Source organism: Fulmarus glacialis, unplaced genomic scaffold, assembly GCF_000690835.1.
Source record: "Fulmarus glacialis isolate BGI_N327 unplaced genomic scaffold, ASM69083v1 scaffold22128, whole genome shotgun sequence".
NCBI classification, from domain to species: Eukaryota; Metazoa; Chordata; class Aves; order Procellariiformes; family Procellariidae; genus Fulmarus; species Fulmarus glacialis.
Window position 1 is genome coordinate 37,469 of NW_009226702.1, and position 27,089 is coordinate 64,557.

At 45.4% G+C, this 27,089-nt stretch overlaps 1 protein-coding gene across 1 annotated transcript in view; it reads left to right on the forward strand.

Moving 5' to 3' along the window:
* Positions 1–27,089, forward strand: part of SYNPR (synaptoporin) — a 45,426-nt gene that overhangs the window by 11,745 nt on the left and 6,592 nt on the right. The window contains exons 2-3 of the mRNA XM_009582904.1: positions 3,357–3,481; positions 21,666–21,864. Coding sequence (XP_009581199.1) covers positions 3,357–3,481; positions 21,666–21,864 — 324 coding nt within the window. The remainder of the gene's footprint in view (positions 1–3,356; positions 3,482–21,665; positions 21,865–27,089) is intronic.

The window sequence follows — 27,089 nt, forward strand, 5'->3', positions numbered from 1 at the left end:
CCCCGTTGCGTGGCTGTTGCAGGAGGGTCGGGGTGCGCAGGGGACGGCTGGGCTTTGCCCTGCTCCCGTGGGCAGGAGCAGCTCAGCACGGCCACGGCAGCAAAGATTTGTTGCCTCAAGGGCACCGTGTTTCTCCCGGCTGCTGCTTCTCCAGAGAAGGCGGGCACAGCGCTGGCCATCGGGGCTGAGCCTTGAGAGGCAGCAGCCATGTGATAACCGGAGGTAACTGTGCTGGGGAAATTTATCTAATATGAAGGGGAAAAGCGATATGCATGCACGCTGCAGGTGGGACTAGAGCTGAGTGTGGATTTATAGTCAAAGAGTAAATAGGAACATAGGGAAATGCTTTCCCTTTCTCCATAAACTTTTCAATTTCAGAGAGGCCAGATTCAATAAAATTATCTTGCAGATGGAGGTTTTATTGAATCTGGCCCATAAAGCTCCCATTATGGGGTTTACAACTGCCATTTACACAAATCCTGCTATAATAAAATACAGTGGTGTTTACAGCATTCAGCATCCCTGCACCTGCCACAGAATTACAGCGTGCACAAAAACCGACGAGTAAATCTTGGCTTAATGCACCAGGCGCTCCACTGACAACATAAAGCAGCAAAACTTGGTGGAAAAAAAAAAGGAAAAATGCAGAGGTAGGAGAAGGTTGCTTGGGCGAGAGGAGAATTATACCTGCTGCTCGGCCAAGATACCCCAGGGAAATACCAGAGATTTACAGCCCTCACTCTGCTGTCCTGCAATGCAAAACATAAATATGCTTCCAAAAGGTGCTGCATGACTTCGGCACACAGCTGTGGGGACCGGCCGGGCGTTACTGGCAGGCGGGCGATCCCGTTAGCAGCATCTGATCCAGCCACGGCAGAGAGCCAAGCTCAGGTTGGCTGAAATTTGGTATAAAAACCTCCATCTGGGACCTCTTCCCTTTCCCCCCTGCCTTGTGGATGCCGCCTGGGTGGCTGTAGCAGAGTGTGTGCTGAGTAAGGATGGAAACTGGTGGGCAGCCCTGGTGTGGCTGGAGAGGAAGGAGGCTGAAGGCTTTGCTGAACGAGTGCAAGCATCTGAAAAGCCTCTGGTTAAGAGCGGAACGTGGGGCTAAAGGGTGAGTAAAGGCTAGATCTGAACTGTCTGAGGGACTGAGGCTTCAGGTCCCTGAGTCTGCTGTCAAAGATGCTTTCAGTAGGGGAGAGAAAAAACTAGGAACTCTGGAGGACATCCTTTCTGAGAAGGAATAGCCTGAGCTGTGGTTTTGGGCATGGCGCAATGGTCTTGGTGAATAAACATGGTAGCACACATTTATGCTGATTTCCAACACTTGGTTAAAGGAGATGCATTTCAATTGCATGTCTTTCCTCTGCTTGTCCCCACGCTGAGAGGTGATGGCTCTTCCTTTATGGCAGGTCTGTCTCACATCATAGCCCTTCAGTTCCTTCTTTATATATCACGACATTAATCTTCGTGCCTTCCTATGTATCTGCAAAACACTTGCATTTGCAACTCTGTTAATTAGGCCAGAAAGCAGGTCAGCACTAATCTCTCCTGTTCTCCTTAATATATTGTTTTCTGACATTGCCTCACAAATTAAACTGAGATGATTAATACTGATTTTCAGTGCTGTGCTACATGTAAGAGCAGAAACTTCTTGTATTAACAGAGGAAGTGTCTAATTTAGGATGAAGGAACACTATTCAAGTTACAATAGACACTTTTATTTCGTGGCACATATTTAACAAGTCAATTCACAGTAAAGTTCCGCTTTCCTTTTTTTCAGCCAGCTCAGCATGAAGAATTCATTCAATCGAAGTTTTTATCAGCATTTTTTATCATTGGGCACCTAAATACCTTTGCAAATCTATCCTCGATGATATGCCCTAGTCACATTGGAAGTGAGTAGCAGGGTGGGATTGCGTTATTCTCCTGTTATTCTCTGTGCTCCGTTCTGCTCAGCACATCACCTCACAGTCGGGGAGGCTGTCCCTACCCCAGCTCAGGGGTGGCCCCTGTAACCTGGCAGTGTCTGGGGAAAAGCTGCACGTGCAAAGCTGAGGTCCAAGGAGGCTGCTGAAACGCCTGGCCTTGCTCGTGCTGTGAATTGGGAGAACTCGGATTAACGGCATGTTTTGCAGAGCCTTGTGCAGCAAGGATAGCTCTATTTTTTCTATTTATTATATTTCCATATTGCTTTTACTGAATCATTCAGTCCTTTATTTTGCCATTGCGTTTGCTTGTTGTATATTTTTTCAGTGTCCAAGTACACATTTTCTTTTCCAGATGCGTGCACTGTTTGTTTCCTCTGTGTTACTGGCTTTTAGCTTATTTAATTGTGACTGGGATCAGGGGTTTACTTGTCATTTCCCACATCTGTCCCACTGTAGATCTCAGAGTAACTCTGTTAAAGCTGATGGAGTTACTTCAGGTCTATAGTGCTACAGTCAAGAAAATCTAGCCTGTCGTTTAATTTAAATTAGAACTGCATAAGCTGTCCCCACTTCTACTCCGGTCGAGGAAGCCTGCATCAATGATGTTTTAAGACACCCATTCCTGTTTTCAATTCCTGTTTGAACTCTTGATATAAATATAAATGTTGGCGTGTCTCTGGCCTGCCCACTCCCTCCTTCATCTTTTTCTCCTGGAAGATTAAGATGCCCTACAGCTTTGCATGAGAACCACTCAAGCTCTTTGTTCTTGTCCGGTTTGCCTGAGCTTATCCTACGTCTTCATTTTTTTTCTGTTTTGCTGAGTGTCAGTTTACTGCACCTCTGTATCCATCTTGGGTTATGGTAGTAATTTAGGAAAAATAATCAAAAAATCATTGTGTTTTTTGCAAGTCATACACTAAATGGAAGAGGGGCAGCACGATTCTGTGTTTTGCCATGTAATGGGATGTTGGCCACATGAACTGTCTTGGTCTACTATTGCTACTCCTGGTTGCTCCTTATAAATACTTCTGCCAGTGTTTTATTTGGGTTAAGACTGACTCATTATGCTCAGTCAATATTCATCCTTCTCTTGTCCAAGCTTGCCTGTCAGTGAATGATTTAAATAGCTGCCTGGGTTGTGAATCCCAAATGGGGTTCAGGACAGGAGGGGCGGGCTGAGATGCCTGGCACAGACAAATGGTGATTTTTCTGTCTACGTCTGGCAACAGAGCTTCACGTTTTGTGGTTCTTTGTATCGGCGTTTGGGAAGGGCGCAGGAGTAATGTATGGCAATACCTTGAGTGCATGGAGTGATGGATAACCTGACCCGAGGGGGCTGGTGCTGCAGCGAGAGCTGCTGCACGGATCTGCTTGTGGTGGTTGCTGAAACGAAATAAAATAAAAAATGTTGTTTGTTTTTGACAGCTTTTTGCAATCTTTGCATTTGCAACATGCGGTGGGTACTCTGGAGGACTGCGCCTCAGTGTGGACTGTGCAAACAAGTCAGAGAGTGACCTCAACATTGACATAGCCTTTGCCTACCCCTTCAGGTAACCCGGTTTGGTTCGTGGCGGTTCGTTTGCAGGGAGGCAGGCATTCAGGGGCTGATGTGAAGCCCATTTTCAGTGGGGTTTCCCATCACTTATAGCAGCTCTTGGTTAAGCATCAGTCTGGGGCTCCTGAATTCTCCTCACGGTCTTGTTCAGCCTCTGGGTGTGCAGGAGGAATGAATTTGGCTAGACCTGGTGGGGATGGGGCCGCGGGAACCGCTGGGGAATGGGAGCTCAGCGAAGGAGAAGAGAGCAGTTGTGGGCACGCAGAGCCCTGTAAAGGCCAGGACAGCTCAGGGGGTAGAAAACGGCAGGGAAGGAAAAAGAACAAAAACACATTGGCCCAAGAAAAAAATTGAGATGAAGTAGCCATTAACTGTGGTGTAGCCATTAACTAAGCTGGAAATGAGGGAGGGTTCCCAACCATTGGAGTAGCAAGGACCTGGAAAAGCCACTCCATGGGGAAGGGGAAGCAAAAGACAAAACAAGTTTGAACCATAATTTTGAAATGCTTTTGAAAAGTCTACTAATTGCCTGTCTGCATCTCTCGGTGCCTGAATACATTAAACCTTGGAGCCTAGTGACTTAGGAAAACAGATTTTATGTTATTTAAGTAAGTCTGAAAGCTGTAGTGAGGTTAAAATATATATAAATATATATAAATATGCATTTAGGATCCTGCTTCAAAAGAACATCCACAGTTCTGTTTTTAAAGATGTCAAGTCCACTCTAGAAACCTTTCATTTCTGTATAAGTGATTTCTTTAAGGAATTGAGATGATTAAGAAAAGAATGCATAATCCAATCTCAAGCCCAGTACACTATGACTCTAAAATTATTTTGCTTCCTTGGGAAATCACATGCTGTTTTGCTTATGATTGCTATGCACAGACCAGACGTAATAGCATTTACGTCTTTAACGTGTTCTAAAATACAGCATCTTCTAAACAGTGGAAACTGAATTTGATTCCTTGAACTGTTTTTCTTCCTTGACACACATTTATTACTCCAAAGAGTCACATTTTCTGGTATTACAAATGTTTATTTTTTGTCTTGAACTTGTCTGCATTTTCTTTCGTTTCTGCATAGTATGCATGAGAGAGATCCTGAAAATTGAGTTATGTGAATTTGTAATGTGATTCACTTCCAAATAGGTCATATCTCCAGCATTCATTACAGAATACACCGTACAGTAAAGTGCTTTTAATTTGCATGGTTATAAAATAGTACTTTATGTAAAAAGTTAATAAAATGGAGAGAAGTAGCCAGCAAGTATCTTCTGTTGTTTTACCAGGCATGTCGATCATTGCTTTTAGAAGGATGTGGCTGGATCTGCAATTTCCCAGTCTTGCTTATTAGAAAACTGCAAACATTGCTGGGTAACTGTAGCATTCCAGCCTGTTGGAAAGATGGTGCAAAAAAGGATTTTTTTTTTTTGCAGAAGAGCTCCAACTGGGCTGTAGCTGGCCCTTGCACTGTCTGTGGCTCCCAGCTGTGGCTGGGTGTGCTCAGAGCAGAGTGGGACATAGGAGGAACCTGCACCTGAAGATTGGGTGTAGGGCAGGTACAGCGGGATGGCTGGCCACATGGTGCAACATACCTGTAATTTGCAGGTGAGAAAGGAGATGACACTTAGCCAGCTGGCGTTTTGGGAGGAACATGATGATACTTGATTTTTGTGCAATTTGGCACTTTGCATGCAAACTGAGGCACGTGCAAAAAGTGTCCAAAGATGTACAGACTATGTGGGATAGCAAACGTGTGCCTGGAGAATCTGGCCTGGTGCTACCTGTGGAACTTGGTGTCATTTTACTGTTTCATCTAAATATTCCCTTGACTTCCTCATACATTCGCTCTTTCCACTTCTCTCCACTGTTCCTTCGATGGATTGGAGAGGGGATGCTCTAAAACCAAAAGTGAGCTTAGTTGGGAAAGGTAATACCTCATATTAGAGCAGTTGATACCCTTGGGACAGGCAGACACATTTTATGTTCAGGCTCCCTCATCAAGACTGTGATCCTGAAGCTCATCTGCCTGCATGTAGGCTTTGTGTAGGTAGGGTGAATTTCCCACCAGTTGTCTTGCATCCAGGTCTGAATAAGTCCATATGCATGTGGCATTTTCCTTTCAAATGCCTTCAGAGTTCTGATTATTGGCTGACAGCTGAGGGAGGTGTAGATGGAAGGAGAGATGCTGCCGAGCATCGGACACTGTAGTGCTGTTGGGGCTGTCAGCAATGACACTGAAGCAGTCGAATACCTGAGCGCTGCTTTTTGAGCTGTGCCTTCCAGCATGACTTGAAATGAAGAAAGCCATGCAGCTGTGCTAGCAGCTGCTTTCATTCCTGTTGCTGTGAGTTTGAGGTTTTGTTTTCTTCTCATAGAAGTTGAACTGCTAGACCTTGGCTAGTCGATGAGGAAGTGTCAAGAGCTTTAAGCAAGTAAACAAAATTGTAAGGCTCAACAGGACAGCTTGGCAAAGCAAGAGGACTTGGATGTTTTGGAAATGAGATTGAAGGACCCTGAAAATGTTCCCATTAAAGGAAGATCAGAATGGGGAGGGAGTTTTCCAGACTAAAAGGGGGGGCATCTCACTTGTGACCATGTGCTTCTGGGGCCCATCACCTTACATAAAGAAAGGGAGGATGCAGGAGGGCAAACCCGGTGCTGATGGGGTCTGGGGATGTGTGATTAAAACATACCGATTGCCAAGCAGACTTCAAACCAGTGATTCATGTAGCCCCAGGACAGTCCTGAATGTACTGAAAAAGCATTGCACTCCACAGCCAGCAGGTAGCTCCAGCTGCTCCTGCAAACCAAGGAGCATCTCCATACTCTCTTACTGAGATTTTTCTCAGCCCCAACCTACAAGTTGCAAAAGTCTCCAGTAAACAATGTAAATGAATTCAAGAGAAATCATTAGTTCCAGCAGACAGGGAGTTTTGAAGGGTACAGTTAAAAAAATCAAGAAAGAATTAATATTATGTTATTAAAGTTATGGTAAGATGATAGTTGTGCTTGGCTCCTGCATTGTATTACTGCCATTGTAACTCTGGCAGCAGGAACTTGTGGAGCACCAAAAAAAAAAGCAACCCAAAGAAACCCCCTGCACAAGGTGGTTGCTTCTCATTTCTGCCAGAATCACATTCTCTTCCCAGTTTAATTCTGGACCTGGATTCATTTGCCCTTTGAGAAGTGAGGAAATACAGAGAAGTACATTAATCACTTGAGAAGACCATCGGAGTAATCTGGTGGAGTGGTGCTTATGCAGGGCTGGGAGAAGCGATCCCTTCAGAGAAAAGCGGGTACCTGTGTGGGGCTGTCGTGTGGCAGGAGCGTGGGGAGGCAGAGCCGTTCCCCATCTGAGGGTACCCCAGCCAGGGCTCCTGCTCTGGGCTTGTGCTCCCGGGGTGCAGTAACCGCAGAGGAGTCCCTCCAGCATCACTGCTGAGTAACTGAACCCAAATCTGGCTCCACCAACCTCTCCTGGAATAAGAGGCAAGGTGGATGCTTTTCCCATCTACAAGTACATCGATTCGTTTAAGCTTCCTGCAAGCCAGATCTGTGACCCTGTAGTCACCCTGTATCGTGCAAAGAAACCTGTAGTCCAAATACCCCCAGCAGTGTCTCCTGGAGCTCTGCCACGCTTTTCTGCATGTCCTGCCAGACTCTTCCATGTCCAAGCCGATCTTCGTAAGGCTGTTTCAAATAACGACCTGAAGTTTTCTCTCATTTCTTCTGCCTGCTTCTAGTTTTATCACAAAGGTTTTCTTTACCTCTTCATGCTTTAAAACACAAATCAGCCTTTCTTCTGGATACCTGTATATGTATTTCAAAAATTTTACAAGTTCATATATGGAAAAAACTTCTCTGGTCCCACACCAGCAGTTTTTCTCAGCATTAGGATCTGTGCTTGGTACAGTATCTATTGCAAATTTGGCACACGTTAGGTTGTTCATCAACTTGACCCTCACCCCAGTAATGATTCTTTGAGTGAGTGTGTGGGGGGGGAAATCAGCATCTTGGAACTATTTGTTACTCTTGCAGTCCATCACCCTTTCAGAATATATTTGTCACACATCCAAGTGCCCTGAAGCAATATTTTTTCTCTAATGAGGGTTGTGGTGAAGGTCCTATTTGTTTGTTTATTATTTTCTTCTGATCCCAGCAACATTTTTATCATGTACTTTGCTATTTATTGGTTTTACTGTGATAGAAAGTGGTTGAATAATATACCTGCTGTGCACATATTTGTTGCTGGTTGTAAGCTGCTTTTTAATCAATTCTCCTAAAAGTAAACTTTTTGGTTGCCAGCTCAGTTGTCAGGCTTGACTTACCGAGTCTGTACTGAAGATTTTTGCTATATAATTGTTCATGTCACAAACTTAATGTTTTTCACGTAACTGGCAGAGTTGCACTGAAATGTTTGGACTTCAGCTAGTGATTTAAATGAAACATTGCATAGCAGAAATGCTCTCATGATGCTGTGCTGCACAGACAGGCAGCACACTGCCAGCCAGAGGTATTATCTGCCAATATCATCACCTGCTGCTTTGTGGTTATCTCACTTCTGCAAATCCCTGTCCTGACCAAGGGAGGAATGCCTTGCTCGGACCCTGGCTGCAGGGTGATGCTGGTAGGGGTGAGCACCAGGGGCAGAGGGGTTGGGCTGCACGGGTCTGCCGTGCGATGGGGAGGGAGGAGCATGTCAATACAATCCCATAAGTGTGCTGTCTGTTAAATCTCGAGGCAGATCCTGAGCTAGAAAGTCTTTGCCTTTAGTTTTTGGAGGTGCTTTAACCCAGCCTACGTACACAGGGTATCCCCAAGTTAAATGCCGCATGGGAATTTATTTGGAGTATGTCTTGCCTTTTCTTGTGGCTTTCATCCTGCAAGCTACTTGGAAAATATTGCCCCAGAGGATCACATGATTAAATTTTAAATGCAGTCTCACCTAGGCCAATGGTTAAGGTAAGTATGTGCGTAGGTGTTAGGAGAATTGAGCCGTAGTTACTAGTGGGACAGAATGGGATTGCCTGGTGGTGCTAACGTGAGAGCCTGATGGAAGAATATGTCTGTGCACGTCTTTGTATCACAGCAGTGAGCAAAACAAATGTTGTTTTCCATTTTATTTTAAATCACCTATTAGTATCTTTCCAGTGTGCTAGTAAAACTGTCTTTTGAAGTAATCCTTGCTTCTGAAGGAAAAAGAAATTGTATTTTATGGGAGCTTTTCATTCACTCTCTGAGCATCTCATTTGAATAAAGACATTCCCATTGAGCACCCTTTAAAGTGTATGCCTCATCTGCATGCGATGGGTAGGCTAGTCTTTCATTTGAAATATGACAGCCAGATCTAAATTGCCTACTTAGAAGCTACAGATTATAATTAAGGAGAAAGTAGCTAACTCCTTGTGCTTTGCAACTATCTTTCTTTGGAAAAAGCCTCTGTTAATATCAGCACATTTCTGTGCCAGAGTGTACTAGCCTTCTTTTTTTTTTATTATCCATTCGTAGTAAATCTTGCTTCAGAACTCAGCGGAAAACATTTTGGCCAAAAGATTATAAATGTCTATTATGGCTGGGAGACCAGGAGCTGCTGATAAATAGGAAGTCTTTAAACTAAGTAGTTGCCTGCAATGCTGACTTTCAGGCAACTATGGCAGGCTCTCCTCCCAGCTGTCTTCAACTGCCGTACCAGTTGAGGGTGGGAGATAGGAAGGAATAAAGTCATCTAGTCAGTTAAACTCCCTAAGGTTCACGTTTTATTTTGCACGTGTTCATCACACAGAAGATGCCCCTTCTGCAAAGGCAAATTGTGGCCTCATAACACTCCTGTGGGTAGAGGGAAGCAAAAGCAAGCCAGCAGAAGTTGCGCTAGCTTCAGGTGTGCTCTGTGTCAAAATGTAGATGCCCTGGTTCCCAGGCAGATTTGGCAGAGCTCCCGGGAAGGTGAGAGGTGCTGGTTAAACTCTGCATGACCCATTCCAGCTTAATGAAGGGAGGAATCTCCATCCTGGAACGCTTTAGATCAAAACTTGGTGCCTTTTGAAAAGCTGTGCTTTTGCACAAACAGGAGTCGCAGGGATGGTCGGGTGAAGTTCAGCAGCGAAGAGCACAGGCTGCATGCTCGCATGGTCCCTTCTGGCTCTGCGATCGGTCGGTCCATGAAAGCTGCATCAATTTAGTCCCTTTTCTTGCCAAGCTGTGACCACCTCATCTAGCACTGCCGGTCTGGGGTTAACAGCTGAACTGACGAGGAAAGGCGTTCAATAATACATCAGTGAAGCTGGAGATTTTCATCAATACCCTGATTATATAAACTGGCTCTTTAGGATGGGTGCCAAGGGCTCAGTCATGGCTTTAATTATCTCCTTCCACAACAGTTTCAAACCCTGATCTCAGCAGTGCTTTTTATACCTAATTTTGACCTCTTGTTGAGTAGATTTGCCTAACAAGGACTTCTAGGTTTTAACTACTGTTAGTGGAAACTGGAAATGATGCGAGTGAGGAGCCTAATGTTGCATCCCGCTGAGCAAAATTCAGGCAATAAATCCTTCAGGATACAGATATCTCTAATTGTGACACCTTCACAAAAGTCTCTTCATATTTAATGTGACCTAATGATGCGAAGCAGACTGAAGCATTAAGATGTATTTTTAACTAGGAAGTACAGACCTTTTTTTTTTTTCTTAGTTGTGATTTGTACTTTCAGGTAATTTATAGGGCTGTCCAGAAAATTGCATCTCCATTTTTTTCAAAATCTTTTTTTTCCAAAGGAAAGCCAGTAAAAAAATTTTATTCCATAGTGACATGAACGCAAGAACTTTCTGAGCTATTTAAAGTATGGCCCCAGCACATGGCTTCCCTGGTGGTGAAGGCATCAGAGGCGTTGGTGAAATCTCTGTACTGAAGCAAGTCCATAAGCAACCTGAACATGGAGCTCGCATAGCCAAGCTGAGCGCTCTAATCAATGAGCTATTGACTTAGAGCTGTTTGCTCTTACATTGTCTCCTGGGATGGGGAAAAGGTGATCTAGCTCTGCAGAATAAATATAGTTCTTTTCAGCTTTGAGTGACCATAGTTCTTCATAGGAAAGAGTATTTCACATTTTTGTAGCCAGCTCTAGTTGTTATTATTAGAGAGTGAATGCCATAATTCAGAGCCTTGATATGACTTTTGTTTACTTGTGCATGGCTACAGGCTACTGAAGTAATTAAAATCTGCAAATCGGTGTTCTCCAGTGCCCATGGGTCTTCAAGGACCACACTGGCTCTGGGAATAGTGTCTTTGGTTTTTCTCTCTGCTCCTGTGGGATGTTTTTTTTAGACCAAAAGAATAGTAGAATGGGAGAAAATGCCTGTGCTTTTGTACTTGGACAGCCGTGGACTGCAGTAGTGGCTGTCCGTGAGCACAATGTACAATTTAATTCCTGTTGCCAGGGAGTTTGATGAAATCATTGCTGGTCTGATTAAAACAGGTAAAAATAAGGATGACTTTGTGGCTTTTCTAGTTTTGAGTGCTTCTTCCTGACCCCAATTACAGTCTTCAAAACCCACTTTGTAGAAATCTTCAAGATTGGCAACTTGGCCAAAGAATGGCTATTACTGCCAGTTTACACTTTTGTTTGAACTGCGGATAAATGCAAGTACAAGAGAGGGACTGGGAGATGCTTCCAGTCACTTGATTCTTTGTTCCTGCATGAGATCTATAGAAAACCACCAGAAATCTGATAACAGCCACATCTTCACCTTCTCTTTGAGGCTGACCCTGTGCACATGGTCCTTAGCACAACCGATGCACTGTGTCATACGACGGAAGAGATCATCCACTGCCCCTGACAATTTGCTAGCTGGTGAGAACGGCTTAGCTTCTGTACCAAACTATTTCGTACACAGGCAAGAAGCCACAGCCCAAGGGTGGCTACATAAGTGGCAAAGTCTTTGCTCATTCATGCCGCTGGTGTGTTGGGCTGTGTGCAATGATATGCTGCTTGAGTAGAAGGTCTGGCTGCCAATATTTGTACAAGTAAAATCCCCGGTCCGTTGCACAACCAGGGAGAGGCTGATTGCTCCAGCCAGTAGGCTTGTCATGGGGCAGCAGCTCTGCAGACAAGACGACTTTTTCGGATGATGAGGTCTTCACAGTTGCCGCTATCCTCAGTGTTCTCCAGCTTCCACTTCGTAGTTTTTAATCCCTTAAAACTTGAAGCAATCTGAGTGCTGAACTGGGGCCATAGAGGAGGCTTATCTTGCTTTGCAACTCTTCAGACTGGTCAGCTGTTGTCTTCTGTTATGAACATCCATGCACAAACATTGCATGAACACAGAGCTCATGGACACACAGCTGGCTGGGAAGTAAATGAGGAAGGAAAGTGGTAGCAACTTTCTGGAGATGGTGTCTGCTGCAGAGAAGGGAGAACATTGCTGCTTAAATTTTTGTGAAGTTGTAGAAGCTTTTCTTTTGGTACTCAAAACAATTGGATTCTTGATGAATTTGGATGGTATTGATCCAGACTGGCTTATTTTGCTTCATAGAGGCTATGTTTTATGCTTAACACTGTTTTGGTGCCAGAAAAATTCTTCATTAATACTTTACCCCAAAATTGTTCTTAAAGTAGAAGTCACTTTTGGATTTGTTAATATATGCAGCTTTTCCACAATTTGAATTTTTAATATATATTCATGACTAGTCTCTGCGGTATTGTGCAGTGATAGTGTTTTATCTGTGCCTGCCACAAAGGCTTCTTCTAAAAGTCAGGCTTTTTACAACTTCCCTTGCAAATTTCTTTTTGCACGTTTTCATGCTGCAGTACAGAAGCAACCAAAGCAGAAACCCTTTGGCTTTGCTTTGTTTGGCATTTGATCCCATCCCCGGATGGCGTGTGGTGATCCAGCTGGGGGACAATCAAACACACGTCCCTCCCCTTTTCCCTGCTCCCAAATGTGCATTCGCTGTGCAGCAGCCCTGAAGGTTTCCCCAGGACCATAGGGAACTGGATATGTGGGATGTCTTTGGTCTCCTCTCGCACCTGGCTTCTACATGAATTTATTTGCCAAGAGTTTAATGCAATATTTCTTCTTATTCAATAGACTCTGAAGAGGGTGGGCATCCGACCCCATCCAGCATAGCCCCACTCAGTGAGGTACCTCTCGCTGTCCTGTCTGGGTTCCCAGAAGCGACACCTCATGGGTTGTTCAGTGTGAAGGTGCCGGCAGTTTGTCCGCAGGTCCATCAACAGACCCGCAGGTCTGCCTTGGCTCCTGCCCTGTGTGCTGCTCAGCCTGCGAGTGAGCCCCTGGGCTCCCTGAGAAAAGGATTTGACATGTACTTCGAATGAAAATGTTTTGACTGGGAGGTTTATTGGAGTCATGCTGTAAAATTCTACAGAGGACTTAATTCGATTGCTTTAAGTACCCTAGGACAATATGCTTGGGAAAATACAAAGTTAATGTTCAAATACAATGCAAAGGAATAAATGTTGCTGCATCTTCTGTAATTACTCTTGCATTTATCTCAGCTGGTCTTGGAGGTGAAATTGCTGCTTTCAGGATTTATAGACCTAGATTAAACTCTATGTGAACCTGCTTTCCCAGGGCAAAGGATTTATGCTTTCAGGTGGTTCTGGCTGAACATCAGGTGATGCCCAAGAATTTGGATTGATTTTTTGTGAAGCCCATTTGATTGTGGAAGGCAAGGTGAATTGGAGGTGGTGCGAATGCTATGAAGCAATGCGAGCAGCAGCAGAGCGTGTTGAGGTGCAGGAAGGGGGGCTCAGCAGTCCCACATCGCTCCACACAAATGCACTGCCCGGGGGTTTGACACACCCACTTCCCAGAAACAGTCTTATTAGACTCAATGACTGTTTTTTAGGCCTTTGCTTTATGCTTTCTATTGCTTATGTTATATCTCTAGATGTTTAGATCTTTGTAGATTTTTCTCCAAATGAATGCTTTTGTTCTGCTCTGACAGAGGCTTGTTAGTTTGGAAGCCGATTCCCGTGTTTGTCCAGAGGAGAGGGCAGGAGGGACATCAGAGCTACGGGTTCAGTCAGGATCTCATGGTGGGACCAGGTAACGTTGGACAGTTGTGTATGTGGCAATGCAAATGCATGCCTGTGGCATTTCCACGCCTCCTAATTTGCGTTGTTCCTCGGACACAATGACTCTTTTTAAGAGAGTCAAGGGTTACCTTCCTTCAGAGATAGTAGCTAAGCTTCCCAGTGACTAGGAAGCAGTTCACCCCAAGAAAATAGTCCGGTGAAGGGAAATCAGAGAGCAATACCACCAGTTTGTACCACAGAGAATGTAAGTGCCCAATCTGAGAAGATATTTGGGTTTGTAAAGACCAGCAGAGCATGTCTTTGAATGCTATGCTCTGCTTGCACAGCAAGGAAAAGCGTGTGTTTCTAAGAGCTGTAAAAATATCTTGGGAGATAAATCTGGGTCTGGATGTAGGCTTGGAAGTGGGGTCGGGATCACCCACTCAGCTTTCCGAGCGCTCCCAGCGGCGCGTGTTCTATAATGAGCCGTTTTATTTCCTTTTTGGTGCTACGGTGGAGTACTAGAGTTTGCATTGCTGTTACGCGCACAGTCTGGGGAGGTTCATTGCTACGGCTGGCACGCGTCCGGGACGTTTCTTCCTCCGGGAGTGTGATGAAGCTGTTGTGCAGGCTGTTTTCCAAGAGTTTTGTGAACACAATCGTTGGGAGCGGGTTCTGCAAGAAGGATCCCAAGCTGCAGGCGTGGCACTGGTGCCCTCTCCCCACCACCACCGGGGTTGTCCCTATTGTCTTTAGACCCCATCCAGAAGGGTTTCGTAGCTTCCCTTCCCAGAGACCCCAGCATCTCAGAGGGTCTCTGACTTGCTATGTTAATGGGAGAAGAGATGTGAGGTGGAGAGGGCTGGGGCAGAGGACGTGCGTGTTGTGATGCTCTGGGTAGGCATCGCAGCGTGCCCTCTCTGTGCTGCCGGCGCTGGAGGAATTACCACCTCTCCCAGTGCGGCGCACGCAATGTGGTGTGTCGAGACAGCAACTGTGGCTGACAGCTTGTCCTATTAAAAACAGTACTGTAGGAAAATAGTACTGGCCAAATGTTTGCACAACAGCTATGTGCGAGTGAGGGCTGGGAATCTGACAAGTTCCGAAATTGAAAATATGGGGGGGGAGGGGGGAAATACTTTCCATTATTTTGACTGGACATAAACGAGAGAAGAATATAGGTTGCTACAGCTTTCCTGGTCAGCTTCCCAGCAGCATCTTCTGGGGTATTTTGGTGATGCTGCTCTGGACATGCATTTGGATGGGTATAAGCCACTGAAGGCAGCTGTGACAAAGGGGACATCTTTAGGATGTTCAAATGTCCAGGACAGGAGTTAGGAATAAATGTTTGCAAGATGAAGTATGTATTTGTGTGAAACTACTGGTAGTGTTGAATAATTATAGAGAGATACAGGCTTTGGGATTTTTATGGAAGAAATTGAGAGGTTTCACTGAGAGGACAGAAGTTCAAAGTGAAATACTTTCAAATACTCTTTGATCAGCAAACGGTATTCTTTCTTCCTCTAGAAAGTAAAGAAACAAAAGACCAAGCTTGGATTGCTGAGGCAGCTGGGGAATTTTATTTTTGTTTCCTGTCTCCAGAGAAAAACAAACTGATTTCGTAGGGATAGGTATGTGGTAGAAACTAATGCGCTGCTGCTCTGGAAGGGGAGGAGACCAAGGAAAGGAGGGTACTGAAGGCACCTTTGGATGCTGGGGAGTCTGGTGTTGCTTTTTGGGGGCTAGTAGAGTAAGGTATGGAAAATGGCTGGGACAGTTAGGAAATATCGATAAGCACCTCACAGTTTCGAATGGCTGTGGCATATGCAGGCAGCACTGGGACGTGCATCGTGGCAGATGGGCAGTGGGAAAGGTGGGGGACGGGAATGCTTGAGTAAATGGTAATTTCTTCATCTTTGGAAAAGAGCTGTCGGAGAGCAGGCTTGGAGTGAGAAACAGTCTTGTCACTGTTAGCAAAGGGGTGGAAAACTCTGGTTTTGCCAGAACATCACGGGTGTAAAAGGGCCAGGGAGCAGCCGCCTCCATGGTACCTGCTGTCCCACTGCTGGGCTAAGCCCATCGCATCCCCACAGCTGTCCAGGGCTCTATTAACATTTCAGCTATTGGACTTCGAAGGGCTGGAGAGCACTTGAGCATTAATGACTTCAAGCAGATCAAATGTGGTATTAACAGGCTGGCTGCCTCAAAAAAACCTGACTTTAACAGCTTGAGGATGCCTGGGTGCAAAGATTCAGATCCTATGGGAATTACTGGATAATGGTTATAATTAGCAAAAAATATGGACTGAGGGCAACTGCTTAGCAGGGGCTCCCTCTGCAAGAGTTCATGGTGTGTACGAGAGCTTGTAGCACGGCTTCATTGCTGCAGGGTTCCTCCTCTGGCGTCTGTCCTTGGAGAGGAGATCTGGGGGGAGGAGGAGAAAGCTGCAGAGCTCAGCTCCATCCACCCTCCCGAAGGCTGGAAGGAAGCCCAATCCTTGCTGTGTGGGCAACCTTTCAGATAGCCAGGGTTTAGCACTGAGCATGTGGGGATGCCCAGCGCCGGGGGAAATGCTCTTTGCAGTGAGGAGCACTGTGTGCATTGCTTCCTCCTTGAGAACAGGCTGTGAAGAGTGTTGGAAGAGTCAATGGACCTCGATTCGGTTAAAGAAAAGACCTTTCCTTCTCAGGCAGATTTCTACTTTCACCTGAGTATTAAAGGTTACTTTTAAAGTATTTTTCTTCATGCAGGTAATCTCTCTAGGGAAGTCTTATGGGAATGTGAGAGGAAAGGCTCCCATTTATTAGCGTTCTTCCACTAAACCTGCAAAAAAAGCCATATTTGGCACATCGAGAAGATTTGCCCAGGGACTGGCTGGAGGCACTGGTGTGGAAGCACATCAGCATAATCCTCCGAAACGAGGGAGCCGCAGTGTTTCCAGGGCTAACGAAAAGAAACGCCTTGACTTCGTATCCCAGAGAAAGGAAGACAAGCCCCTGTCACGTTCTTGTGCCTCGCCAGAGCAGTTTGACTTGCTAAGGGGCCCTGTGCATTTTAGCATTTCACTACTGTATTTTGAAATTTCATTTTTCCCTCGTTTTGGAGGTTGTCAGCCAAGATAAACATTTCACAGCAGATTCCTTCACGAGTGCCACCTGCAATAACTAATTTCCAGTGGTGTATTTCTTTCATTGCATTGCAGACAGTAAATAAAATTGACAGTTTGACTACCAGAAACAAGTGAGGGGGAAATAAAGCCCAATGGAAGGATAATGGATCTTTGGATTCTTGCAAGCACGTGTGTGGGTGTTGCAGATTTTGCTCAAGCATGTCGTAGACAGGTGGGGGGGTGGATTACAAGATGCTATTTCCAGAAAATAGGACAACCTGCCAAAACAGATAGCTTTTTTTTTTTGCCTGTTTTTCCCCCACATCCTAGTAAAGGAATGGAGAAACACTAACCCCCATTGAGAATTTTTGGAGGCAGAACTTTATCTAATATTTATTAATCCAGGCACTGATCAAAGCCCAGGAGAGGAAATTTGTGCCGGTTCATCAATAATACTTGAGCACATAGTTGCCGTTAATTGCATGTTCTGTTGGTTTCAAGCCTAAGCCCTGTGTGCATTGCTAAAGGGGGAGGTTTCGTGAGTCAGACAAGATTAGATCACTTGGTGCGTACTTTTCTGCTTGGGCTCATCTGTGTCTGCTGGTAGAGTGGGACATGGGACAAGACGGGTCTTTGGGGCTGTTGGCTCTGACCATTTTTGTGCTCGAGGATCAGCAGGTAGACTGGGCTGCTCGAAAAAAAGAGGGGCTATAATTAAAAGCAAATTGTGGCTTGAGTATTGTACTAGGGAAGTTTAGGAAGGGAAGGCAACTTCACATTTACATGGAGAGAGCACAGCTTCTGCTCCCCCACGCACATGTAACAGCTGTAGCTTTGTTCGGCATGTCTGGCTCCATGTATTGTTTTCAGAGCAGGGGTAATTAGTGTCTGAAAATGTAACTGCTCTTCGCTATTGTGGAACAATGTAAAAATCCTTTTTTTTCACTGTAAAACATTCCTGCCCTCTTTTGATCTTGTCAAGCTAGACAATACAGCTGTCTCGTCATCCTATTTCCCACGGCAGTGGAAAGTTTGCCAAATGGTAGAAGAAACCTCAGAAGCCCTTAATGACTGTGACTTCATCAGTGAAACTTGACTGCCTTTGGTGGACTCGCTTCAGATTCAAGTGAATTTGAGGGAATTCAGACCCAGATGGCTCGGCAATGGCGGCTGTTGTTAGCAAACAGACGCAGCAGGCGAAGGGGATGGTGTGGGTGGCGATGAGCAGGGAGGCTGACCTCAGCGCTGCTCTGCTGAGCCTGGGGTGCAAGGTCACAGTCCTGAGGCATCAGCTTTATTTCTGAATTAATAACAATACTTAATATAATACAAAGCAAAAAGCACTGTCCAGCTCATTTTTGGAGGAACTTAAGGGAGAAAGATTTTCCATTACTTTTTTTTCTAATTAGGTAAATTTGTTACTGAAGTGTTCCTTATTTGCATTGTCCATCAGTCAGTGAAAATCACTTCTGCTAATGCAGCCAACAGTGTTGCTCAGATGTTAACAAAATGCAAAGGGCATGATTGCAAAGGGTTACTCTCGGGGCTCCTGATTTTCTTTAGGAAATGGAGATGCAAAGGTGAAATGCAGGGGTGGTGCTGGAGATAGAGAAGCAGCAGAAGGAACACACCGGCCAAGGATGACTTGAAGGAAAAGGTGGGGTGTAAAGAATGAGAAATAAGAGAAGATGAAAGAAGAGTAAGTCAGAGGAAGTAAGAGGCGGAACAGGTAGAATTACATCAAAAGTGGGAGGCAGAGGTAGAGGCAGTTGATTTTTTGAGAATCGTCACCAAGCCATCCTGCCCCCAGAAAGCCTGACTCAGCAACATCGGTGGAAAAATCAGAGCTTTCTCTCTGAGATGCCATTCCAGATCAAAGAGGTTTCGATTAGTGAAACTGGATTTTCTGTCACTGATCCTCCCCTGCTTTAAAGAAACTTTTCAAACGCATCTTGCGAAGTCAGCATCCACCCTAACCGCCCCAGGGCTTGGCTCACTCACCTCTCTTCCCTGCCACCGTCTCCTCTTCCCAGGACTGAGTCATGGTCTATTTTGGGGCCCTTTGCACAACTGAGACCTCGGTTGTTTGGGCAGAGGTGAGGTGGCCACAAGAGGCACAAATTACTGCACATCCTCTTAGAGGCTAGGGAAATCTAAAAAGAAAAGCAAGCGAATAAAAATAACTTGATGGAAGAAGGCTTCTGTGATCTGGTATCACTGACAGATGCTTGGCCACAAAAGCACTGCTGGGAAGATACGACTGAGATGTTAATATAATATATGAACATTTTTTTCTGGCTTATCATGATTCAGGAGTAAGGTGCAGTCAGGAAAACAGGGAATAGAAAGGGAAAGTGATCTCAGTCACTTTACCATGTTTCAGAAAGACTGGTGGGTTGTCGGTGATTAGGATGGGGCTGTGGTGACTGAGGCCAGTCAGAGGTGCAGGGGGTGGGCAGCAACTCCTGGTCTAAATCTTGATAGAAACATTCCTTAAGTTGTTTCATCTTTGGTATGCACAGGAGTTTGAGCTAGTACTTGCAATACCATGCGTTGCCCAGTGTGCTATTTCAGGACTCCAGGGGAGAAAAAAACCCCACCACTCTAAAGATGTGTTTTTACATGATAAAATGCATGCAGAACTGCCTTGTTCTTTTTTTTCCCCAAAGCAATCGGATTGCATTTAATGTAGCTCAGTTCAGTTCCATAGTGCTCGTGAAGGCAATGTGAGGGCCAGAGCAATTCCCTAAAGCCCATTTGCAGTGTGAGGTGGTACATAAAACCGTGGAGCTCCCACCATCGCAGCAAAGCCTGGCTTTCCCCTGAGGGGCCGGAACCTTCTCGCTGTGCTCAGCTGGAAAGGCAGATACTGTACCCCGCAGCGGGGCCCTTAAAAAGCAGCTGCGGTACCTGAGTGCGGCTGTTCAAACACAGCAAACATGGTTAATTATTTAAGAACCAGAAAATGCTACTTAAGCATCTGGTGGTTGGAGGCAGGGGGGGAACCCAACAAAAAACAAGCAAACAAACAAAAAAAAAACCCCAAGTACCCAACCTTGAACGCCTTTCAGTTGCAAAGTCTGGGCTGACTGGGGGACCTTGGGTCTGCCAGGGAGATGGGAGCACAGGGTGGTCCCCAGCTCTGGCTCTGCACACCATCGTAGTGTCCTCCCTGCCTGGGCTGCAGCCCCATGGGCTGGGTAGAAGGTGAAACCTGGCTTGAACCCAGCCTCAAGCCCTGAAGATAGGACCTGAGGAGGACCGTGGGCACAGGCTCTGGCTGCACAGCATTGCGTTCCCCTGGGGAAGGAGGGATGGGGTCAAGTTTTTTTCTGAGCCAAAACTCCACAGAGGCTGCCGCTGTTTTCGAGGGGTTTTGGACGGAGTCCCCAGTTTTGTTCTGTGTCAATACAGCGCCCAAGCAGCTGTGCATGAGGAAAGCAGAGAAAGCTTTCTTTTCTGACCATGCAAATCATGCATTTCAAATCTTTCCATAATCCTAATGATGGCTAAAACAAAGCCACTTTCTCTCTGAGCTGCAGAATTGGCATGACAGGCGCTAGGAAATCTTCCTTCCCCGTTCTTTCCCCCCTTTAGGAAAGAACAATAAGCCCTGACAAAAAGTGTGTGGGCACTGATGCCGGGAAGCTTTGAAACCAAGTCAGGAAACTGTCTGATCATGAGCATTAGAGTCTCTCTCGTGTACAGTTTTCATCAGACTTTGCTGTGTTTGCGTAGGGGAGGCGAGTCAGCCGCTGCTCATCTCCGCAATCTAGGCAGATGCATCTCCTGTTTTCATCCCACCACTACTATAGCGACAGAAGCTCAGGGAAGAAAATGCCTGAGGCAAATAACCGGCGTTACGCATCAACCGCCGATGAAAAAGTTCTGCCTCCGTGTTCGGGTACATTTAGTTTGGACCAGGAAAAGCAAAAAGTCATGCAATCCTCCAACGTCCATTAATCCGTCTTCTGTGATTTCTACTGCGAGTACTTTGTTTTCCTCTGGGGACCTAACTTTTTATTTAGTCATATATTCACGGCTGCTGCTGCCGTTGGCTCGCTGTTGCACACATTAATTGCTCTTGAGCAGAGGAATGTCTCCCAGAAGGCCTCATCCTTTCTCTGCACCAGATCATAACTTCTTTAATTGCTGCTGTTAATTTGCTGCTGGCTTCGTCCCCTCCACTCTCCCTGTGCAGAGCAGAACAGCGTGATCCCTCATCGGGCCCCATGTCCCCACTGTTGGTAATCTGGGCCATGCAACAGGACCAGCCAAAGTACCCCCTCCAAGGATCCCCTTTCTCTTTCTGAATCAAAATTAAAATTACTAGAGCAAAGAAAGGTCTGGCAGGAGCTGCCAGACAGAACCACAAACCTATTAGCTCGGTCGCTGATTGCAAACGGTGCGTGAGTACAAGGTTAGGGCTTTGATTGCTTAAACCAGGGCACGCGGACTGTTTCTTTGGCCCAGGTTGTGTATTTCTGCTGCAGCTTGGTTTCAAAAGCTTTTAATGTAGAGGCACTATATGGCTCATGGCCCCTTGGGCTAACAGCCACAGATAGCTGTGCACTAAGCTATTTTACATAAGGAAGTTGTGAGCTTCCAAATACAGATACCCTGTGGCCTTAATATAGAGGATAAGACCTGTTTTCTGCTGCCTTGATTGTCAGAATTCGAGAATCAAATTGTTTCTCAGGTTATCCTTTTTCAGTTGTTGCCATGGCAAAACCCCAGAGAGGAAGGGGAGGGTTGTACCAAACCATTGGAACATCAACTTTTCTCTGAGCTTAATTAAAAGATGTGTTCAGGTCTGCAGTCTCACCTAGATGCTCACATGGAAGTAACCTCATGTGTACGAGCAGCTCGCAAGAGCACAGCCCACAAGACTACTTATAGGGCCAGTTATTCAAGCAGGGGATCAATGTGCATCAGGAATGAGACAGGGAGACAGAGCAAATGTATTTATATCTTTATTCAGGCAACAGTTTCCTTTTTCTATACTTCACCTGTTGCTCTTTGGGATGTTTTCCAGGTTGCATCAAGTGAATTTCGATGTTCCCACTTGTGAAGGCAAACGCCGAGAAAAGCTCTCCTTGATAGGGGACTTCTCCTCTTCGGCAGAGTTCTTCGTCACCATCGCAGTCTTCGCCTTCCTCTACTCACTGGCTGCTACCGTGGTTTATATCTTCTTCCAGAACAAGTACCGTGAAAACAACAGGGGGCCTCTAATTGTAAGTGTGCATTTGCAGCGTTTTTGGGCGTATGTCTTAACCTCTTGCTTTTTTGGTGGTCGAGGCTGTGGCATGATCTGGGACATCCAAGTGGCCCAATGCCCAAAGCATCTCTGCATTCACCTGTTTCTATATCTTAATGGCGATTTAAACTTTTAACATCAAGGGTAACAGAGACTATATGCGGGTGGAGCGTAGTCCCAATCTTGTATGTACTTGTGGGATTCCCCACTTCTCTCCCACTGCCTGCAGTGATGATGTTCACACAAATAACGAACGTGTAGCTGGGTGGTTGCAGGATTGGGGTCTGAGCCATATGGCTGTGGCAGCAGAGCCTCATCAGTGGGGAAAAAAGGGAAGAGGAGATCTTAGGCATGATCCTAGCAGACAAATGAAACATGCCCCTGACCAAAGCCTAGCCAGGGAGATTGCTTATTGCTAATTACTGCTGGGTTCAGCCAAATGATTTTGCTTTGGGGAATTATGTGGCTGGTTTTCCAGTATTACCCTGAGCTCCCAGCACAGTTGCACTGGTTTATGAGGCTCCTTGCTTTCCAGTTATCATTCTATGCACCCATCAAGCTGTGGCTGTTCGTGTCTTTATTTTTCTTTTTACTGATTCCTGAAAGCTTGTGATAAAAAGCAAGTGCTGCTGTGCATTCATTTTCTTATAAATCAAGACTGTAAAGCCGGTGAGAGCAATGTTGTTCTAGGTGTCCGGTACCTGTTAGTGCATCATGCCGCGGGATACACCCTTGGTCTTGCTTGGCGGCTGTGTGCTGATCCTCTGCTGCGCTGAAGTTGGGTCAGGTCTCCGCATCTGCGGGCTGTAGGGTTGCCTCACACTCTCCCTTTCATGGGCAACCCTCTCCTCCATGACTGCAAGGATAAGGTTGCACTAAGGTAGAGGAAATATTTCTCTGAAGTCTTGGTGTGAAGAGCAATTCAAAGGGAAGGCGGTGGGAGTGTAGCGAGGACCAATGTAAGGAAAGAGTTAGTTCTGGCTTTAAGAAAAAGAAAAGGTAAAGAAAAAGGTAAAGTTTACGATTGACGGAAACCAGACATTTGGCTGAGACTTGTGCCTTAAGTGACTGAAAGCCGCCAATAAAGAGCACCAGAAAAATATAATAGAAAGGAAAATAAATCACCAGCGCAAAAAGGCTATACCTGTTAAAGGAAATAACTACAGTAACAGTAAGCAAAAGATTAAACTGTGGGAAGGTAATCTTAGCATCACAGGGTTTTGGGGGAAAGATTTTCCTGCTGCAAGGAGGTGGGAGTTGTTTTATTTAAGTTTGCATAATTCAAAACTGATGAATTGATACGGAAGGAAAAATTCTCATTCCACAACAAAGGAAACGATGATTCCTCTTCATTTCGGTGCTGTTAGGACCTTTTCTCTCCCCTTAGAAAATGGTGAGGAAAGGAGGGGAGATCTTCACAGAGGAGAGGTAGAACAGGCAAGATAAAGAGGTCCCTACAGAAACAGTACATAAAGTGCCTTGCTTCCGCTTGATTCAGTTGATATCAAGTAACATCTCATTTCAAACTGTCTCATCAAAGGATTAGTTGCAGAGGTCTGCCATTTTAATTTTCTTGTGGAAAATAATTTTCTTCTGACCAACCACATTAACCTGTGTAGCAATAGAAAAAGGAAAGAGAAAAAAAAAGAATACTAATATGTCAGTTTGTGATGTGGCTGCTTGCCATTGTCCAGGACTTTCCTGATACAGCTGCTGCAGTGGTGTTTGTCACAGGATGCACGGTGCAATCCGCTGCAGCATTAACGTGGCATTGATTTAATTTGTTCTGTGTAATGGATTGTAATTGAATCTACAGGTTAAATTTAACCGGTGTCCATTACCAAAGCCGCTGTTTGCAATTTCCCAGTCTTTAAACCAAGCCTAAATGACCTTATTTGTTCAGAATATAAAGATGCTTCTGAGTGTGTCCTACAGCAAAAGCAGCTCCTGCCAGTCAGTGGTGTTGGGAAGTGGCTTAGGGTTATGCTCACCTTACATCTGCTCCAGCTGCATGCTCCAGCATCTCCTCTGCACTGCCAGCTCCGTTGTGTTGGGTATTTTTAGAAAAAAGACCCTTTTTCACGTGGAGAATGTCCCTGCTGGTCTCTGCCCAGTGCAATGATTGCAACATTGCAGCCTGATAGGGCCAGGGTGTGAGTCCTGCTGTGCAGTGGAGATGGAGGGAGAATGCAGAGCCCCAGGCAGAGAGCAAGCAAGCAGCTGCAGCCAGGAGGAATGCAAGGGTTAAGGGAAACTGAAGAGTGAAAACCAGCTTCCCATAGCTGCAGGGCTCACCTAAGGGATCTAACAGGCAGGCGATGCATCCTCCAGCTCCAGGCAGATGCTACACTGAGCTGATGTACCCAGCAAGATCACACGTATATCAAATCAGATGTGTGAGTATGTCTCATCCCTGAGATTGTTCCTCCCAAAGAAAAGTGCTGCAGAAATCTGGGGTGCTTTGTGCACGCCTGAGTCCAGCCAGCAGTCACGCAGCACGTGTCGGTGCAGGTGGCAGGGCAGTCTTTGCTCCTTCCCCGTCACCCTGTGTCAGGCACCGTTTCCAGACTACCAGTTTTTTGCCTCTCAGTGAAGAGTTAGAAGATGATAGTTTCATCTGTCCTTGCTTCTGCTGCAGTGCCCGATCACAATCTCATATTTAAAACGATTCTCATTTTAAGCCTTGTACTTCCTCTTGGCTTGATATTTGCTCAGTCTGGGATGACATCTGCCTTTAAGCGGCACCCTCTCAGAGCTGGCTGCCTTTCCTCCTGACAAATTTTCAGGATTCGAAAAAGGAGTATGACAGGGGAAGTGGAGAGAGGGAAAAAAACCACTTTCACTTGAAATTTTAAAATTTTTTCAAAAAACCCTCGCACAGGCAGTCAGAGCACCATCAATGCATTACCAACTTGCAGTGGCCTGACTGGATGCACAACATACGACTATAAAGAATTTAATGACCACTAAGTCACGAGAAAATTTCAGTCACAAACGTTTCAAGTTTACCTTGTTTATACAAATATATGGAAACCCAACTGCATGTGCTGAGATCTCAGCAAAGCATCACTTTAACTGTGGAAAAATATTTTAATGTTCAGTGTGAAGTGAGACATCATGGCAAGGAAATATTTCTAGTAGGGGAAGCCGTTAACTCCTTCTGCGGCTGTTTGGATGGCACCAGCAAGTTTTATTCACTGTGCAGTGAGCCATGTCTGTTGCTAACGTTGCCCGTCAGGTTTTGGGGATAAAAATCTTCCTTTTTGGACCCCAGTTGTGTAACTGGTCTGCGATGGAGGTGGGAGTCACCCCTTCCCACGGGGCTGTCAGCAGCAGACCTTGGATTCCCAATTCCTAAAGGAACAAGGAGCAGTTTACCTGGGGTTAAATACCCAATAGATATGTGCAATATGTTTCTGAGCTCTGCAAACCGCAGCTGTGATTTTAATTTCGTTGCAAACTCCCGCCCGATGCACGTGAGCAGCGAGGAGCTGGGGGCTCGCCTGTGCGCTTACAACAAGTGCAAGCCAGTTTCTCAAATGACTGATTAGTGCTCAAGAGCCAGAAACATTTTAAAGAAATTAATTGGAGATGGTGACTTAGATTTTAATGAATGCGATGTACAAAATCTCACCAGTTTTCAGTGTATCTGCATCTCTAAGCCTAACCTAAGCTGATTTCCACTTGTGTAACACCACGTGCCCTGGGGAGGCATTGCTGGTTTGCAATGAGAGCAGAGATGAGCTGCACCCTGGGACTGCCACCCCAAGCACCTCTGTCTTGATGCCCGGTTTCAAATCTGTATGTTTGCAGCTGCTTGCAGGCAGAGAGTAACCGACCCAACAGTTAGTTCTGTGCTGAAGTTTTAGGGGATCAGGGGTAGATGCTTCCATCTATCTCTGGAGTGGGAAAATAAAGGAAAGAATAGTCACGGTCGATGTGTATCAGTACCCATCACTCAGACTTCTTACTTTTTCCATAGTTTCTATACCCCGTATGTACTCCATTTAAAACCCACATTCTGACAATTCTGTCTCTATGTGCCTTCAGATTTGTCTTTGGGAAGTTATAGATTGGCCATGAAAAACCACATGCATTCATGTATAAATGTAAATCACTTTATTAGTATTCCAATCAATTAATATAAAAGCATAAAATTATTTAGCCAAGAAAAGCGACTGACATAGCCCTGAAAAGAGATACTTCATTTTTATAGTGATTACTTGATAATCTCATTCTTACAGTGCATAAAGATGCTTACATGTAAGAAGATGAGATCTTTCCTTGGCAGCTGGAGTCCTGTGAATAATCACATTAAGCAGAAAGGCATTTGGTTCTTTACTTATGTTGTGGACCAAGTGTGTTAAGTACACTCCTAGTCTGTTATTTGGAGATGGCTTTGATTAAACATGTTTTATTTCCTCTCCTTTGTCCTGCTTTCTAGAAAATAGACAGGAAAAGAATAAAGAGCCATCTGTAAAAACAAAGACTGAATCCTTTGCAGTTAAAAAATGAAATTATGAGTAACCTGAATAATTCTTGGCATTTCAAAGAGCTGTTTCAGACCACTTTTGTCATCTCCTTTTTGAAACACAAGCCTCAGTGACCCTGCCGTACATGATGGTGCTTCCCAAAGGGTTCCGCACATCCCTGCCAGAAGCAATGTCTCAAGGCCATACACCATTATGAGAAGCGTGTAATTCTTTCAAAGCTTCATTTTGGGGTGGGACCTTGTTCAAACCAAAAAAAGAGCTAAAATGCCACTGTAGGAAGGTGTTTGCTGTCTGCAGCAACCTGCTGTTGGCCACTTTCCTGGACTGGGGCTGGGGCCGGGGCAATGGGTCTCGCTGGGGTGGTTCTTGAATTTTTAGGTCAGTTGTGACTGTGAAAGCAAATCCTCTGAGCAGTTTGCCCCTGCTGGGGTAAAGAAATCTCCCTCTGCTCCTGCGTGGCTGTGCATAAAACCTGTTGGCAGTGCTGCCGGGCTGGACAGGCTGTGGCTGGGAGGGTTTATAGGCTTCGGTGTTTGAGGAGTTGCTCCCTTTGTATGCTGTAAATGTACAAGAAGGTTTTGTCAAATGAAAAGGTTTTGTAGCATGAGCGTTAGCGGGTGGAAACGTTTGTGGAGAGGCACTGAAAGCCCTGCGTGGAAGCCAGTTACGGGGCCAGCAGCTGCGGGTCAGCGAGGGGGGAGGGGGCGTG